General features: G+C 55.6%; 3 protein-coding genes across 13 annotated transcripts; 2 read left to right on the top strand and 1 right to left on the bottom strand.

The window, feature by feature from the left end:
• Positions 1 to 346: 346 nt before the first annotated feature.
• On the top strand, positions 347 to 4485 carry BRICD5 (BRICHOS domain containing 5). 3 transcript variants are annotated; one of them, XM_085514709.1, is made up of 7 exons: positions 347 to 484; positions 666 to 811; positions 1690 to 1821; positions 2184 to 2336; positions 2608 to 2715; positions 3381 to 3534; positions 3995 to 4485. In XM_085514709.1, the coding sequence occupies exons 2-7, from the start codon at positions 773 to 775 to the stop codon at positions 4087 to 4089; spliced, it is 681 nt and encodes a 226-aa protein (XP_085370835.1). In that variant the 5' UTR covers positions 347 to 484; positions 666 to 772; the 3' UTR covers positions 4090 to 4485. The 3 variants fall into 3 exon arrangements, with proteins under 3 accessions (XP_085370835.1, XP_085370836.1, XP_015732476.2); XM_085514710.1 differs by lacking the exon at positions 2184 to 2336; XM_015876990.3 differs by lacking the exon at positions 347 to 484 and having other exon boundaries at positions 605 to 811.
• MLST8 (MTOR associated protein MLST8) lies at positions 4255 to 8460 on the bottom strand. Of its 4 annotated transcripts, none has more exons than XR_014934084.1 (8): positions 8296 to 8460; positions 8102 to 8153; positions 7872 to 8034; positions 7718 to 7793; positions 6145 to 6297; positions 5792 to 5976; positions 5503 to 5666; positions 4255 to 4978 (listed from the first exon to the last, which is right to left on the bottom strand). XR_014934084.1 is itself a non-coding variant. In XM_015876987.3 (8 exons), exons 1-8 carry the CDS (start codon positions 8422 to 8424, stop codon positions 4860 to 4862), a joined length of 981 nt encoding a protein of 326 aa, XP_015732473.1. In that variant the 5' UTR covers positions 8425 to 8460; the 3' UTR covers positions 4255 to 4859. The 4 variants fall into 4 exon arrangements, 2 of the variants coding, with proteins under 2 accessions (XP_015732473.1, XP_015732474.1); XR_014934085.1 differs by having other exon boundaries at positions 8102 to 8150; XM_015876987.3 differs by having other exon boundaries at positions 5852 to 5976.
• Positions 8461 to 8497: 37 nt separating this feature from the next.
• LOC107320811 (hexosaminidase D-like) lies at positions 8498 to 14372 on the top strand. Of its 6 annotated transcripts, none has more exons than XM_015877028.3 (15): positions 9038 to 9174; positions 10630 to 10949; positions 11115 to 11211; positions 11319 to 11544; positions 11630 to 11739; positions 12023 to 12110; positions 12306 to 12470; positions 12546 to 12729; positions 12832 to 12903; positions 13015 to 13219; positions 13297 to 13379; positions 13462 to 13540; positions 13633 to 13734; positions 13844 to 13933; positions 14035 to 14372. In XM_015877028.3, exons 3-15 carry the CDS (start codon positions 11117 to 11119, stop codon positions 14216 to 14218), a joined length of 1683 nt encoding a protein of 560 aa, XP_015732514.2. In that variant the 5' UTR covers positions 9038 to 9174; positions 10630 to 10949; positions 11115 to 11116; the 3' UTR covers positions 14219 to 14372. The 6 variants fall into 6 exon arrangements, 5 of the variants coding, with proteins under 5 accessions (XP_032303437.2, XP_032303441.2, XP_015732514.2 ...); XM_015877031.3 differs by having other exon boundaries at positions 11299 to 11544; XM_085514707.1 differs by having other exon boundaries at positions 9101 to 9174; positions 10617 to 10949.
• The last annotated feature ends 587 nt before the right edge of the window (positions 14373 to 14959 follow it).

Below are 14959 nucleotides of genomic sequence, written 5' to 3'. Positions count from 1 at the left end.
TGGGTTTGGTTATTCCCAGCTGGCAGCTCTCAGAATTACCAACCTCTCACAGGAGTTTCTGAACTGCCCAGGAAAACAATGATCAGAGCTGGGAGCTCTTTTCTTGTAGGGTCTTTTCCATCATAGAAATGTGTTTGGATGAGCACTGCTCACATGATGGTGACTTTGCTGCTCAGATCTGTTCCTTGGGATCTGGACAAGTAAAGAACCAAATGTGGAACACAAATGTGTCTGTGCGGCCAAGGCTTGCAGTGCACCAGTCTGCAGGATAAACAGTTGGCTTCAGCCCATGAAGATCTGGCAGCACAAAGTTCATGCTGAAATGTAAAAATAACTGATGACAAGGGCAGGCTGCCACTTTTCTCTATTCATTTTATCTCTTAATGAGACTCACCCAGTCCCACTATCGGGGACTGCCAACAGGGAGGCCCTGCACAAAGCCCTCAATTATACTCCACCTGTGTGCCTCCAGCTGGCTCACAAGGTAAGCAGGAAGAGCGCTTCTCTACCACTGACAGTATCCCTCTGCACCCCTGGCTGTCCTCCCACCTTCCTCCTCTCCCCTGGCTGCAGCTCTAAGGTTTCACCCTCCTTGCAGGTCTGAGCCGAGGAGCACCTGGCTGGGACTCCTTTGGCCACAAGGAACACGCATTCACGTTTTGCAGGTGTGTGCTTAGGTTTCCTGAGCACGTTCAGAGCTCAAGATCATGCCCAGTCTGTGCAGCAGCAGGAGGCAGAGCTGCAGGAGCAAGGTCCTTATCTGAAGTGGAGGATGGAGAGTGGGAACAGCCCCAGCGATGCTGTCTCTGCAGTGAGTATCCCTAAGGATCATACAGGGCTCTTGTTCAGTGCTTGCTCAGTACTGTGTCTGTTCTCAGGGTGCTGTGTCTGCCTGCCCCTGTGCTCATTTGCTCATTTCCCACCTGGGGAAATCTGGTTATTGAGTATCTCCCCGTTACTGTGGGGTTTGAGGCCCAAATGCATTTGGATTGATGAGCCTCCAGCTGTGCACAGCTCTAACTTGATTACGGCTCACTGCTGTCCTAGTGCAACGTATGTGGGAGTTACATAGAGCTGAGAATTATCAGTTGCAGACATGGAGCTGCTGAGCCTGTAGATGTGCCTGCAGCAAATCTAACCCTGCAAATTGACTGAATTTCTCCATTCTTTGGAGCATTGAAACTTCTTTTCTTTTTTAAAGCCCAGTTGTGGTTATTGCAAGCACGTTCTTTCTGCTTTGTAAAAATGATTTTATGTGCCATTAAGTTAAATGTAATGGTTTAAATATAAAAATTAAAGTGATTTTTATATCAAGCCACAGGAAGTACTAGCATGACCACCAGGCTTTTTTGCTTCAATTAACAGCCTGCTTTGCATCACTCTGTCTGTGGCCACATGACCTGCTCCAGCCTCCTGCAGTGTTTTTGGGTGCTGCACATCCCTGGCTGTCGAGGTGCTGTTTTGTCAGCATGGCACACTGCACAGCAGGATCCAAAGCACGTATCAGGGTCTGAAGGCAGCTTAATTGCAGGGCTGTGCTGCGAAACTGCAGTTGTGCTCTCAAGCAGCCCCAGCAGCTTGCACAGTGATTTCTTTTGAGTGCAGGAATTGTGTTTTATGTTGAAGAAAAACAGTGGCAGAAGCTTTAATTTTTCCTCCTGTTCTTTCCCTGTTTTCCTTGGCTCCCAGAGCAGGAGGCTCGCAGCACGATTCACAAACCCTCCCAGGACATTCTGGATAATCTTGGCCATCGCGTTGCTTTTTGCAGCTGTTGGCATCAGCATTGGGGGGATTCTCGGCTTCTCCCACAGCTCTGCCCAGGTAAGGATCCCACTGGGGGCAGAGAACTTCCTCCTGCCCTCAGCCCACTCTATGTCTGCTGTATGGCTGGCAGCTCCTGCAGCCTGCAGAGCACTGTGAGCAGCGAGCTGAGCAGCTGCTAACACCCTGCAGCATCGCTGCCAGGAACCATTGCTTAAATTAGAGGAACTTCCACTCTTCATTTGTAAATTGAGACCCAAGCTGGCAAGCACACAGCTCAAGCATGTTGCTTGCTATTCTGGCTAATGGACTCTGCCAGGCAGTACAGAGCAGTGAAGGGTTCGGGGTGGGGATGCAGGAGGGGAGATGGTGTGTGTGGGTGCTGAGCAGCTGGTGGGACTGCTGCCCTCACTCTGTGCCAGGCAGGAGCACAGCTTGGCCGGATCACACTGCACGGAGAGCAGGACACGCCGAGGAACCAAACAGCCATAGTTGATGTGTCCAGGAGCATAGTCACCTACTACATCACCTCACGGAGTAACCACAGTGCCGTTGTGCTGTACGACAGCCAGCATGTGAGTGTGCCACGCTGCATCCTGCTGCTGGGGTCTGGGTGTGAAGCAGAAAAGCACAACCTGCTGCTGTTCCATCTGCATCCCCAGCACTGTGCAGAGCTGCAGGATCACACTGGAGATAAGCAGCCACAGTCTGATCGGGATGCACAGCAGTTGATGCTTTGTTAGAGGGGGAATAAGGCTCCTGGGCAGCCGTGGGTGCGGGCACTGCCTGCACGGGCACTGCCTGCACGGGCACTGCCTGCTGTAATAAGGCCCATCTGTCTCACAGGGCTATGTGTGCTACAGACCTGCAGAGCAGCCTGCCTGCTACCTGCGCACAATGGATCATGAGGACCATGAAACCACACAGGTGATGCTGAGTGCAACCGAACTGAGGGTGAGCAATGGGCAGCATGGGGGTGCTCAGGCTTGCACAGAGCCCTGGCATGCTGACTGCCTTCCCTGCTAAGGACAATGCCTTCTGGGCAATGCTTTGGTTCCCACAGGGCTCTGAGGAAGGATGCAGACAGCTCTCAGTGTTGCTGAGAGCCCATCTGTGAGAAAGAGCAGAGCTGCGGGTTGGGGAAGGGGGCTATGTCCCACAGACATGAATAGCAGAGCTTTCACAGAACCCAGTCCCACTGTATTTTGTTACCTGCTCAAAATTCTAGGGAAAAGGAAACAAAAGGGTTTTGTTAGCAGTGTGCAGGGAAGAAAGTTGGAGTCAATCACGTATACAGACCCTCTGAGCAAACTGCTAATGGATGCACGGAGGGGGCAGCTTCTGTTTCAAGCAGCCAGATGCCTGCTTTGTGCCCCTGCCAGCTGCTCCCTTTCCTCAGGCCATGGCTGCCCCAACCCAGCCAGGACAGAGGGACATAAAAACTGCCGGCTCTGGGTTCTAAAAGGGATGGATGGGGAAGGAAGCAGCTGCCAGGCAATGGGGTTCCTTAAGGAGTGCTTTCACTTAATGTGAGGCACTTTCGGGGTGAGATGGAAGTGGGAGCAGGGCTGAAGGAGCAAAGTGTCTTGGAAGAAATAACAGGGCTTTTTTTTTTCCAGGGTGACACATTGCTACTCTGGAATAACCAGACCAAGTACTACAGGGAGTTCCTGGGCATTGTGGCAGGGGAACAAGTGGACCCCAAGGGCCTGGGTGAGGCCATCCAAACCCTCTGTGAGCAGATGTCCATCTTCTGGGTTCGGAGAGCAGATGGTAAGCTGCATCTCTCTTTGCAGAAGAAGAAAGCATGTTTGGTTAAGGACCTCTAATAGGAACAGGGCTGTGCTGTACAAAAGTTAATGCAAATCCTAGAACAGGCTGCCAAGGTGGGGACAGGGACAGGTGACCTCTGCTTCAAAATCAGGCCATTGTTCAGCTGTCACTGAACTGCTGGCTCACACCCATAACCTGCAGTGAGCTGCAGTGCTGCTTGGAGGCTCTGTGCCCCTTCCCTGAGCAGCACAGCTCCGGCTCTCTGCGATGCTGTTGGCTTAACACCTGTCACCTTCATTTTCCCTAGAGGCAGCCTGCAGCTCTCACCATGGCCTTACTCCAGCTTTAATGAGAAAGGTCATTCCCTGAGGCATTCCACGAGTTTGGCTCTCTAGAGACTCATAGCTGCAGGGCTGTAAAAGCATTTCTCTCACCATTTCTGTCCTTGCTCATTTGGCAGGTCCAGGGAAGCAGCGGTTGATCTACCTTTGCATTGACATATGTTTTCCAAGCAATATTTGTGTGTCTATCTGCTTCTATTACCTTCCTGAGTAAGTCCCGCAGCCACAGATGCCCTCTCACTGCTCTACATACTTGAATCGTATTCCTGAAAAGCCTCTGATTTCAGCAAGGAAGGTAACATCTACAACACCGCCTAAATGCTTCCTGCTGATCTCATGCTGCAGTTCAGGAGAATTTAGGTAACAGAACTCTGCTCAGTGCTGTTGGTACAGACACTTTATTTGCAGCCTCGCTCCAGGGCTGCATCTTGTATGTAGGCAGTAGATCTAGACAGAGGAACCACGCGGAGTAGCTCTTGTTTTGTGGCCTCATGCCTTGTTTTGACACTGGGTTGTTGTACTTGCTGGGGGTGGTGGTTTTTTAAGAGAGCAGATCTCCAAGAATGTCTGTGGAATACATATTTGAATAAAGGGATTGCAAAACAAGAAAGCAGCTGCCTTTCCTCTCTCTGTTCAGCCCATTCCATCATTTAGGAAGGCTGATTTAGAAAGAACATCACAAGGCTGTCAACAGCAGAAGCCACAGGGATGTCTCCAGCAGCTGCTCTGCACCCAGCTCCCCTCGGTGGCATTGTGCCTCCCATTCCCTTTTGTCCCAGCAGCCTCCCTGGGAGGCCAAACACATTTCAGCTGCCTGGAGCTGAAGCCTGGTGTTGCTCCAGGCAGCTGCAGCCATTTCTGCCAAAGTGTGTCCTCTCCATCAGGGGAAAGGGATGGCTACAAACATCTCAGGCTCCAGAGAGGATGCTGGCCATTTTCAGATAGGAGAAAACAAGCAGAGGTCCTGCTGTTCCAATGCGACCGTTATCCCAACACGCTGTCATTGAAAGCAAGGCAGACAACTGCTTTTTGGTGCCCGCTGTATTCCCTCTTGATCTCTCCAGTCTCCACACACCACAGTCTGGCCAGGTTATCTGAAGAGGCTGGAACAGAATGAGAGAAGAGGAGGGAGAGATACTGTGTTACATTTCAAGCTTCTCTTTTGTTTTGTTTTTTAAGTAGGAAAAAAGTTGTCTCCTTCTTGCTTCAGTCAACAGTTAAGTGCTGATATGAGAAGCAAGGGAGCTGTGCAGAAGGAACCTGGCATTTCTGTACTGGGATCTTCAGTAGTTCAGAGACAAGTTACTGTGGAAATTATAACATGTTTTGAAAGGACAATCGGGCTGCAAGCATTGCAAGCAGCATTTCTACCAGGTGAAACAAACTGCACAAGAGGATCATCTCTCCAGTTTTAACAGAGCATCTGTTGCCTCCTATTATAGCACAGGCTGAAAGCTGAAGGGATTTCATGCAGTGCAGTGGGCGTGAGGCTGGGTGCTCTAACAGAGTTTTCTTCCCTTACATACATGGGTTTAGCAATGTTCCACCAAGATAACATGCTAGGTCCTGTGTCAGCACCCAGCACTGCCCCACCAGCCTGCAGACAGGCAGGCAAACAGGGTCTCACCTGTGACAATGTACTGCGAGTCTCCAGAGAAGGCACAGTCCCACATCCAGCCACGAGAGGTTTCTCCTGGGTTATTGCTCTTAATGCTCAGCTCTGTCATCAGAGAGAAGTTTGAAGTCCTCCAGATCTTACATGTCTGATCTGCAGAACAGGTAGCCAAGAGCCTGCAAGGATAACACACGCATAGGTAATCTTATTAGTTATGCTGTACATGTAAAGGCCTCATTAATGCAGGCCTGGAACAATAATGAACTGAAGCCCTGAGTATTTAGTAATCAGATTTCTTTACCCCATATCATCTGCCTTACGAGATTCAAGCTGAACTGATCTGGTGGAGGAGCACACTCACGTGGAGTCGGGGCTGAACTTGCATTGCAGGGCATAACGGTTGTGTGCTGGGATCTTGGTCTTGGGGATCAGCTGGGTTACCTCCTCTCCAATGCCACCCGTCAGGTTCCACACGTAGCAGTTTCCCTGCAAGGAGATGGGACGTCTATAACTGGCTCTGTGGACCTCAGCCAAAAGCAGCCTAGACTGTGTCCCATCATAGCACAGCAAAACTCTATAGTGCATAGAAACTGGCTGCTTTTGCCACACAAGGACAACCCAGCACTGCAAATCCCATCTCATGCCCAAGCTCACCGAGCTGTTGACAGCTGCCATGTAGCTGGCATCAGGGTCAATGTGCACAGAGTTCACGGAGACTTCAGGCTCTGGAATCAGCTGCTCATTGTGGTCTGTTTTCAGGTCCCAGATGTGAATGGCCCCGCTCTGGTCACCCACAATTAGCTCAGCCTGCAAGAACATAGTGACAGGTACCTGAAGAACACAAGCCTAAGTGGGTTTTTCTCTGTCTCTCCTGCTCCAGGAGGGTAAGGACAGGAGCCAGCTGAAGGGCAGCAGCTCTGGCTCCAATCCCTGCTGCTCAAAGCAGCAGACAATGCTGGCAGCACTCCATTAAAACCACGGCTTTTTATCGACAGACTTACACTGTCCATAATTTTAGCAGAATCCCTAGAGGAGATCAGGTCATCAGATGCAGCTAATCCTGTACCTGTGACCCACGGCTTGCTTCAGGAGAAGACAATCATCCCTTGATATATTTAGCTGACTGTGTAGTGCAGAGGCTTCTCCTGGACACCTCCTAGCCCACTCTTAGCAGCATCTGCAAATACAATTCTAACACAGCTGTGGCTTTACCCAGGCCATGAGAAATCCCTCTCTGAGAATAAGCAGCTTCACCCTGTCCATACTGTGGATCTATCTGATTAAATACTGCCACCTCTGGGCTAACTAACTGTCCTGCTCACAAGCCATTGCTTCTACAGTAACACAAAGTGATTATCTCACATGCATGATTTATGCACAATATTTGTTTTAATGCAACACATTCTGAGTCTCATGGTGCAGCAGCAGCAACATTTGGCTGAAGTCAGTTCCAAATGACCAATCTCACATTTAGTCCAGAACTCAGTGTTTGTAATACTGAGCTTTTACAGAAATCAAAAGCAAAGAAACATTTCTATTATTCATATTTTTTAAAAGATTTGCTTTGAGAAAAAACCAACCTTATGCTGCTTTGTCTGCAGCTCCCACCCTGCAGCACCATGGACACAGAATGGACCAGATGCGTTATTAACACTGCAATGATACGCATCGATTTCACCACCATGCCCACTAATGCATCCCCATCATCCCCATTAGCTCCATTTCTTTAACCCAAGTGACCTCTCTGACAGCTTTTGAACTGAGTGGTGGATCTCCAGCAAACCCTGAAGACACCACAGACCTTACTGGGGCTGTTGGCCTCTGCTTTTTTCTACTGGTAGCACTGCTTGTGTCCAACAGCCAGCAGGTAACTAGCACAAAGATGCTCAGCAAAGACCCGATGGTTCCAGCATGGATGCTGATGCTTGCTGCAGGTGCAGTATGAGCAAGACAGAAGCCAGAGACATCTGCTGGCTGCCAGCCCTGCTTGAGGATGTTTGTTCCCTGACAAGAAGCAGCAAAGGCAGGGGCAGGGCCACACTCTGCCTGCACCAAGCCTGGTCATGCAGCAGCTGCTCTGCAAGGGAATACATGGACGTGCAGCTGCAAAGCCACCAAGAGCCGAGGTGTCCATGCAACCAAGACCATGGGCTGAGCAATGCTCCAGACTGCCAAGCATTTGAGGGAGCATCACCTTATCCAGGAAGGCCAGTGACAATCAGTGTACCTGGTTGGGGTGCAGGCAGACACAGTTAATGGGAGCATTGACTTGGAAGATCCGCTGGCACTGCAGGTTACGAGACCTGCAACAAAAAAGAGACCGAATGAGCCCACACGAGCCTGCGGAGGAATGTTCTCCCTGCAGCAGACCCCGCGCTCACCTGAGGTCCCATATCCGTGCCATGCAGTCCTCCCCACCCGTATACATCCAGCGCCCATCCTCGTGGAAGCCCACGGACGTGATGTTCTTGCTCACACCATCGTAATTGATGACGGGGTTGGGGTTGTTGGAGTTGAGGTCGTACATACGGATGTGTTGATACCCTATGGCAGCGAATGGAGCTCAGAAATACCAGGGGCACCCAGCGACCCCAAACACCCCGGGGCTCACCTGCGGCTGCGATCATGCTGCGGTCAGGAGTGATCTCCAGGGCGTTCACCTGCTGCCAGCAGTGCTAAGGGCTGTATGACACCGAGACCACACCGAGACCCCACCACCTACACCGGGCCCCCCCCTTAAGCTGGGACCCCCCCCCCCCGTTACACCGGGGCCTCCCCCCTCACGCCGGTCCCGGTGCAGGATACGGAGTCCTGGTGCTGCACGGTGCGGGTGCAGATGCCGCTGTGCGCCTGCCAGAATCGCACCGTGTGGTCGTACCCGGCCGTGGCCAAGATAACGGGGTCGCTGCCCACCGTGCCCTGAGCCGCGTTCATGGCGGCGGCACCGCGGAGCCGGTACGGGCTCTGCGCAAGCGGGTCGGTGATGTCAAAGGAGCATGCGCAGAGAGCAGCGGCGGTGAGGCGGGACTGCGGGGCGCTGTCAGTGCTGAGTGAGTCACGTCCCGACGTCGCCGCCAGGGGGCGCTGTGATGGGAACGGCCGCACCGAGCGGAGCGGGGCAGGGGGCTGGGGATTGATGGGGGTGTGGGGTGCGGGTACCGGGACACGGGGTGCGGGCACACGGGGCACAAATAGGGCACAAATAGGGCACAAATAGGGCACAAATAGGGCACACACGTCCCAGGGCCGGCAGGGCACTGAGCCAGCTCGCAGCAGGGTCCCGCCGTGCCGGTGCAGCGCTGCTGTCGGGCCCTTTAAGAGCGGCGGTGGCGGCCGTGGGGCAGTGCTCGTACCCGCGCCCGGGGGGTGCCCGCCCGGTACCGCACCTGCCGGTAAGGGGCGCTCCGGGGGCTGGGGCTGTCCTTTAGTACCGGGGCCGCCATGCGGTACCGCACCGGGAGGCGCAGCCGTTCCCTGGGGCGGCCGGTGCGTCCCTGTCCCGGGGGAGCGGGACCGACCGGGCGCGGCGGTACCGGGGCTGAATCGCGGGGATGCTCCGGGAGCGGGGGTGTGGGCTGGGCTCCACGCGGCCGCCCCCGCACGCACCGCCGCGCTGCGGCAGCGTGGGCTCCGCATGGCAACGGCGGCGGGACGGCCGGGCATTGCGCTGAGCGGCTCCGGGAGGTAAGAGGGGAACGGGGCCGGGCGCTGCGGGGGAGCGGGACACGGCCCCGAGATGCGCTCAGCCATGGGAGGGAGCCGCTGCTGCCATCGGTGCTGCAGCCCGGCACCGGCAGGGTCTGATCCGGGCAACCTGCGCTCTATTCGAGTTAGATAACGGATATTAAAAACGCCCGGTCTTGGCGAGCTGACAGCGTCTGTCCAAATATTTATCCCCGCTCTGATCAGGCGCTGTGTTGCCATGGCAGTGCAATTAGCGCTCCGTCTATGAACGGCCTTTCTGCGGCCGGGGGGTGCTGAGCTCCCCATACCGCTCTCAGAGCCCCATACCCTCCCGCACCCGCACAGCTCCTCCCACGAGGGCTGACACATCCATCGCCGGGCGGGATGGAAATGCTGCAGGGATGGGATGGCACAGAGCGAGTGCCGCCGTTGTCCCCTGCAGGCACCAGGAGCATCACAAAGCGCATCCACGCTGCACACGAGGCGCATCACACGAGCACAGGGCACAACCCGCGGCCATGCCGTGGATGCTCAGCACACAACCGCACGTTGCTGCCCTGCTCTGCCCTGTGCCAGAGCCCCGTGCTGCCCTACGGGACACGCTGGGTCCGGGTGCAGCGCTGCCCTGCGCTGTGCTGTGCAGGAGGTGTCGGCAGGGATTAGGGTTGCATCTAGAATAGGGCTAATTCAGAGCCCGCGGCGCTGGGCGGCTCGCAGCAGCTCTCCCCTGGTGCCACCGCTCTGGCAACACAAACAAAACCCTCGCAGTCAGCTGAGCAGCTCTGCAACAGCAGCGACCGAGATCTTTTGATGTTTTTGGTTTTTTTCAGTTTCCAAATCCAGTCGGTGCTGAATTTAACCCTAGAAGAGGCTGCTTGCAGCTGCTCTGCTGCTGGAGGGGGGGGGTCTGGTGGTTATGTGCCCACCCACACTGCAGGAATGGGTGCATGGGGTGTGCTCTGCTTCCCCTGCAGTGCTTCCCCAAGGAAGTGCTTTGGAGCTGCAGGTGTATGTGGGTCCCAGAGTGGTTCCTGCAGTGCCACCTGTATGGGAACTGCTGTGGCTCTGTCTCAGAGCTGGCAGCATCCTCCAGAGTGAGAAGGTGGCACCATGGGGTCCAAGCACTGTGCCATGGGGCCAAGCACTGCGCCATCCCTTGCTGTGAACACAGAGGGGGGATGGGGAAGGGGAACCTGCTGTTTCCTGCATTGCAAAGGCTGCCTGTGCTTTGGGCTCATTTTCATGGGGTTTAGTGGATCACTATCTCAGGAGTTCTTCCAAGTGGTCTGAGGAGAGGGCATGGAAAGACATGAAATGCATTTTTATGGATCTTAATGGTGACAGCTCTTTGGGAGGAACTCTTCCCCATACCTCTTGTGTGCTGTATGTCCCATGGGAGATCGAACATTGGTTTAATCTGACCTATCTCTCCCACTCTGCAGTGCATCCCTGCAGACCCTGGGCAGCACAGAGCAGTTGTGCTGTCAGCTCTCTGCCTTCCGTGGGGAAAGCACTGCTCCTCCCGCCGGGCTCAAACCTGAGGCTGTTGTGCTCCTGCCTCGCTCAGAGGCTGAGCACAGGTCCTGGAGGTTCCATGCCCGCCCCGTGATGCCACCTGGCACAGCTGTCCTGTGACGCAGCCCTGATCCCACCACTCTCAGAGCACAGGAGCACACGGTAACAGGACCTGCCTCACAGCTGCCGCCTTGTTTGTGTTGGTGGAGCACAAGGAGGCTGTGCTCACAGGCACAGACGAAGGCACTGAGGCACACAAGGTAGGTGGGACATGGGATGGCTCCAAGCGTGGCACTGATGAGGACCAGGGTGACTGGATGGTACCTCCATGTCCCTCTTCTCTATGTGCCCTGTGCTTGGGGTCTCTTTGTGGCTGCCCGGCCTAGGTGCTGTGGCATGGGCAAACCTCTCATGTGTGCCCACAGCGATGGCCTTCCAGCGGAGTCACAAGCTGAACCTACTGCGTATTGCTGTGCTGCTCGTCGTGGCCTTGGCTGGCATCAAGTTCCTCTTCCGTGACAGGTGAGGTGGGAGCAGGGGTGGGACACAAAATGGCGTCCTGGTCCTGTGGGGACTTGGTGCTGGGGGTATAGCTCTGTGCCTCCCCAGCTCCGCTCTGCCCCATGCAGCTTAACTCTGCAGCTGCACAAGCACATCAGCAAGGACAGCACGTTCTGGGGGGATGTGGCAGACTCTGGCCCCCAAAACCAGGCTGTGGAAATCCACCCTGCAAAGATCACGGCCCCAAGGCAGGGACCTAAACAACAGTTCCCCAAGGACCTCAGTGCCACTGAGATGAGGCTCGTTCACCTGGACCTGAAGGGAGCTGCTCCCAGGGTCTCCTACCTGGAGCAGGTGAGGGTGCCTGGGGGCTGGGCAGTCCTGGGGTCAGACTGACCAGGCTGTGCCTGCTTGCTGAGCTCACCTTGCCATCCCACAGCTGTTCCCACTCCTGTCCCGGCTGGGAGCCAATGGGATCCTCATTGAGTATGAGGATATGTTCCCCTTCAAAGGGGAGCTGGAGGTCCTCAAGTCCCCCTATGCTTACAGGTGAGTGGGACTGGTGCTATGCTGGTGGGGGGATGGCAGCACCGCTGGTGCCAGCACTGGGTGTGACTTGCCTGGGCTGTGCCCAAGATTATCATGCTGGAGCTGAATTCAGGCCAATTTCCTGCTGCATGGTGTCAATATTTGGATCCTTAGTTCAAGCATGGGAAATCCAGGAGATATGGGGTGGAGCATGGCAGCTGGGGCAGGGCAGGGAGGTGCAGGAGGAGGAGGGAATGTTCTCATACACTCTTGCCTCCACTGAGGCTGTCCCTGCCCTCCCCAGTGAGGAGGACATTGAGTGGATCCAGCAGCTGGCAGAGCTCCACAAGCTGGAGGTGGTTCCCTTGGTGCAGACCTTCGGTCATGTGGAGGTAAGGGCCACAGGATTTCTTGAGGGGGGCTGAGGGTGGGATGGGGACCTCGAGTGGTAGAGGCACTCTTAGGGTTGGGCAGCCACAGCACACAGTGGAATGGGTCTGTGTCCTTAGTCCCCGGCACCTGTCCTGGGGATGGAGCCTTGGTTCTGGTCCCTCCTCCCCCCCATGGTGGTTTTCCTCCCCTCACAGTTCATCCTCAAACACACCAAGTACCAGCACCTGCGGGAGGTGGAACGCTTCCCCAACAGCTTCAACCCTCATGTCCCAGACACCCTGGCATTGGTCAAGGTCATCCTATCACAGGTGATGGAGAAGCACAGGCGCTCCTCGTGGATCCACATTGGTGCAGATGAGGTGGGCAGGGAGTTCTATGGGACCCAGATACTGCCTTATGCCAGGCATGCTGAGCATCCCCAGCCCCAAATGCAGGTGTTCCACCTTGGGGAGGGGAAGGACTCCAGGAATTGGATGAGCCACAACAAAGGTGATACAGGAACCATATACCTGAACCACATCAAGGAGGTGCTGGACTTCATCTCCACACACTACCAGGGGCTGCGGGTGCTCATGTGGGACGACATGCTGAGGAAGATCAGTGTGGGAGCCCTGCAGGGTGAGGGGTTGGGGATGGGGACATGGCACTGTCTGGGCATCGTGGTGGGAGCATGAGAAGCTCCAGATGCCCAGTGTTCACATCACCTTTCCTGCCCTACAGAGTCTGGAATAGCAAAGCATGTCTCACCTGTGGTGTGGTTCTATGCACCTGACTTCGACACAGAGCAGATTGGTAAGGTGCCATGCCAGGACCCCAGGGCTGCTCAACAAGAAGGGACAGTCCTGGGGCTTGCAGTGCAGTCACTGTGATCTGTGCCTACCACCCTGCTCCCTGCTGCTGCAGGGCAATTCATCACCAAGTACATGGAGAGCGGCTTCGAGACCGTGTGGTTTGCCAGCGCCTTCAAGGGCACCACGGGTCCAACACAGAGCTGGCCCCCCCTCAGCTCCCACCTAAAGAACCAGCTCAGCTGGCTGCGGGTGCGTGACACCATGCCACGCTTCGCCCCGCTGCGCTTCCAGGGCATTGTCCTCACTGGATGGCAGAGGTGAGGGCCACAATACATGCATGCCATTCCCTGCGTGACCCCATGTGAGGCCCTGGCACTGCGTTCCCATCCTGCAGGTATGACCACTACTCAGTGCTGTGCGAACTGCTGCCTGTCGGCATTCCCTCCCTGGCCATATGCCTCCAGACCCTGGTGAATGGTGAGCTCCCTCTTCCCCCCTCTTTCCACACTGCAGCATCCTTGGGGGCTTCACCCCTCTGTTTTGGCATGGCCCTCCCCAGGGGGATTCATGGAAGAGACACGGAGGAAGGTGCTGGAGGTGTTGGGCTTCCAGAGCATGCAGCTGGAGCAGAGCATGTGGTACGTGACCAGGCAGGAAGGGTACACGGTGGGGTCGGATACTGGGTTCACCACCCAGCCTGAGCTTTCCCTCCTTTGTGTTTTCCCTGCAGTGAGGGAAGGGGAACGTTCCCTGGGGCAGAAATCTATCACATGGTGGAGCAGGTGAACAGACACCTGAAGGAGAGCATCACCAAAATGCTGGAGGAGGAAAGGTAACACAGGGGAGGGCTCTGGCTATGAATGCCCCTGAAGCAGAGTGGGCCCGTGTGGTCTGGGGTGGTCCCATGCTCCCTGCATTCCCGTCTCCTTGTGCCTCTCCAGTGCCATCAAGGGCTGGTTCAGCCCCTACCACCGCAAGCACCAGTTTGGCAACCCTCGCAACTTGGAGAGCTTTGGCAGCAAGGTGCTCAAGTATGTGTGGGGGCTTGGAGCACCCCCAACCCTGTGTGGGGCTGGAAGGGGGTCCCAGTTTGTCTCTGGGGTGCATTCCCACTCTGCTCTCCCCACTCCAGGCTCCATGAGGACTGGGAGAGCTTTGTCCGGGACCTGCGTGCCCGCCTGGAGAACATCTACTTCCCTGACACAGTGGAGGAGTGGATGGAGGAGAATGTCAACCCCTATCTGGACCCTCTGCGGGACCTGGTCCGGGACTACCGTGCCATCATCCGTCTCAGTGCCCAGCCCAAGGCACCTTAGGGGCTGTGTCTCTCCAGGGACTGGGCAGCAGGGTCCACGGGTATGGTCTGTTTGTTGGCCTGCACTCTTCTTCTGTTCAAGGCATGGTTGTGGTTTGATTTGTATTGCAGAGAGCCCTTGCGTGCCCCACTTCTCAATAAAGTATTTTCGTAGATGCTGCTGAGTGCTGGGGGATGGGGGGGGTGGAGGGGGGAAGAGCAACTGTGCTCCCTCCCTGCAGGCATAGAGGAAATGGGGCTTGGAAGATGGGATTGATTGTCCCTGCCCCATCTTGGGGGACCCCTGCTCCTCAGGGAGGTCTCAGCTACTTGGGGCTGGAGCCGGAGCTGGTGAGTTTGGTTGCAGCATCTTCCATTGCAGGCAGGGAGGGTGCAGAGGGCAGAGAGGGGGCAGCCACTGCCCCACAGTGCCACTGGGCTCCTGGGAGTGGCCATCCTCTCCTTTCAGTTCATCACCCAGCGCAGTGAGAGTGATGCCAGGGGCAGAGGCAGCAAGGTGAGACCTGCTCGGGGCTTTTCCAGTGTGCCTCGGTATGACGGTGGCCTGGCAGCGGCCCCCAGCGTCTGCTCCCCATCTCCGTGGCTGCTTTTAGCAGCAGCAGCCGCCACTGACTCCCTGATGGCTGGGAGGGAGGAGAGCAGCACTCTCTTCCTGCGCTGAGCTCTTCCCAAATCCTTTCATCTCTCCCTTCCTCCCTCTCAGCCAGTGCCTGGAGCCTCCTGTGCTGGCAGTGCTCACTGC

This window comes from Coturnix japonica, chromosome 13 (assembly GCF_054131305.1).
Source record: "Coturnix japonica strain WE chromosome 13, WE-NBRP24, whole genome shotgun sequence".
Taxonomy (NCBI): Eukaryota; Metazoa; Chordata; class Aves; order Galliformes; family Phasianidae; genus Coturnix; species Coturnix japonica.
This window is presented reverse-complemented; position numbering and strand designations above follow the sequence as displayed.

Coding starts and splice junctions, on each gene's coding strand:
- BRICD5 (XM_085514709.1), top strand. CDS start 773: ATGGAGAGTGGGAACAGCCCCAGCGATGCTGTCTCTGCA. Junction 812..1,689: donor CCAGCGATGCTGTCTCTGCA/GTGAGTATCCCT, acceptor CTTGGCTCCCAG/AGCAGGAGGCTCGCAGCACG. Junction 1,822..2,183: donor TCTCCCACAGCTCTGCCCAG/GTAAGGATCCCA, acceptor ACTCTGTGCCAG/GCAGGAGCACAGCTTGGCCG.
- MLST8 (XM_015876987.3), bottom strand. CDS start 8,424: ATGAACGCGGCTCAGGGCACGGTGGGCAGCGACCCCGTTATCTTGGCC. Junction 6,298..7,717: donor TCTGCCTGCACCCCAACCAG/GTACACTGATTG, acceptor ATGTTCTTGCAG/GCTGAGCTAATTGTGGGTGA. Junction 5,977..6,144: donor TGGCAGCTGTCAACAGCTCG/GTGAGCTTGGGC, acceptor ATCTCCTTGCAG/GGAAACTGCTACGTGTGGAA.
- LOC107320811 (XM_032447546.2), top strand. CDS start 11,117: ATGGCCTTCCAGCGGAGTCACAAGCTGAACCTACTGCGTATTGCTGTG. Junction 12,111..12,305: donor AGACCTTCGGTCATGTGGAG/GTAAGGGCCACA, acceptor CTCCCCTCACAG/TTCATCCTCAAACACACCAA. Junction 13,934..14,034: donor TTTGGCAGCAAGGTGCTCAA/GTATGTGTGGGG, acceptor TCCCCACTCCAG/GCTCCATGAGGACTGGGAGA.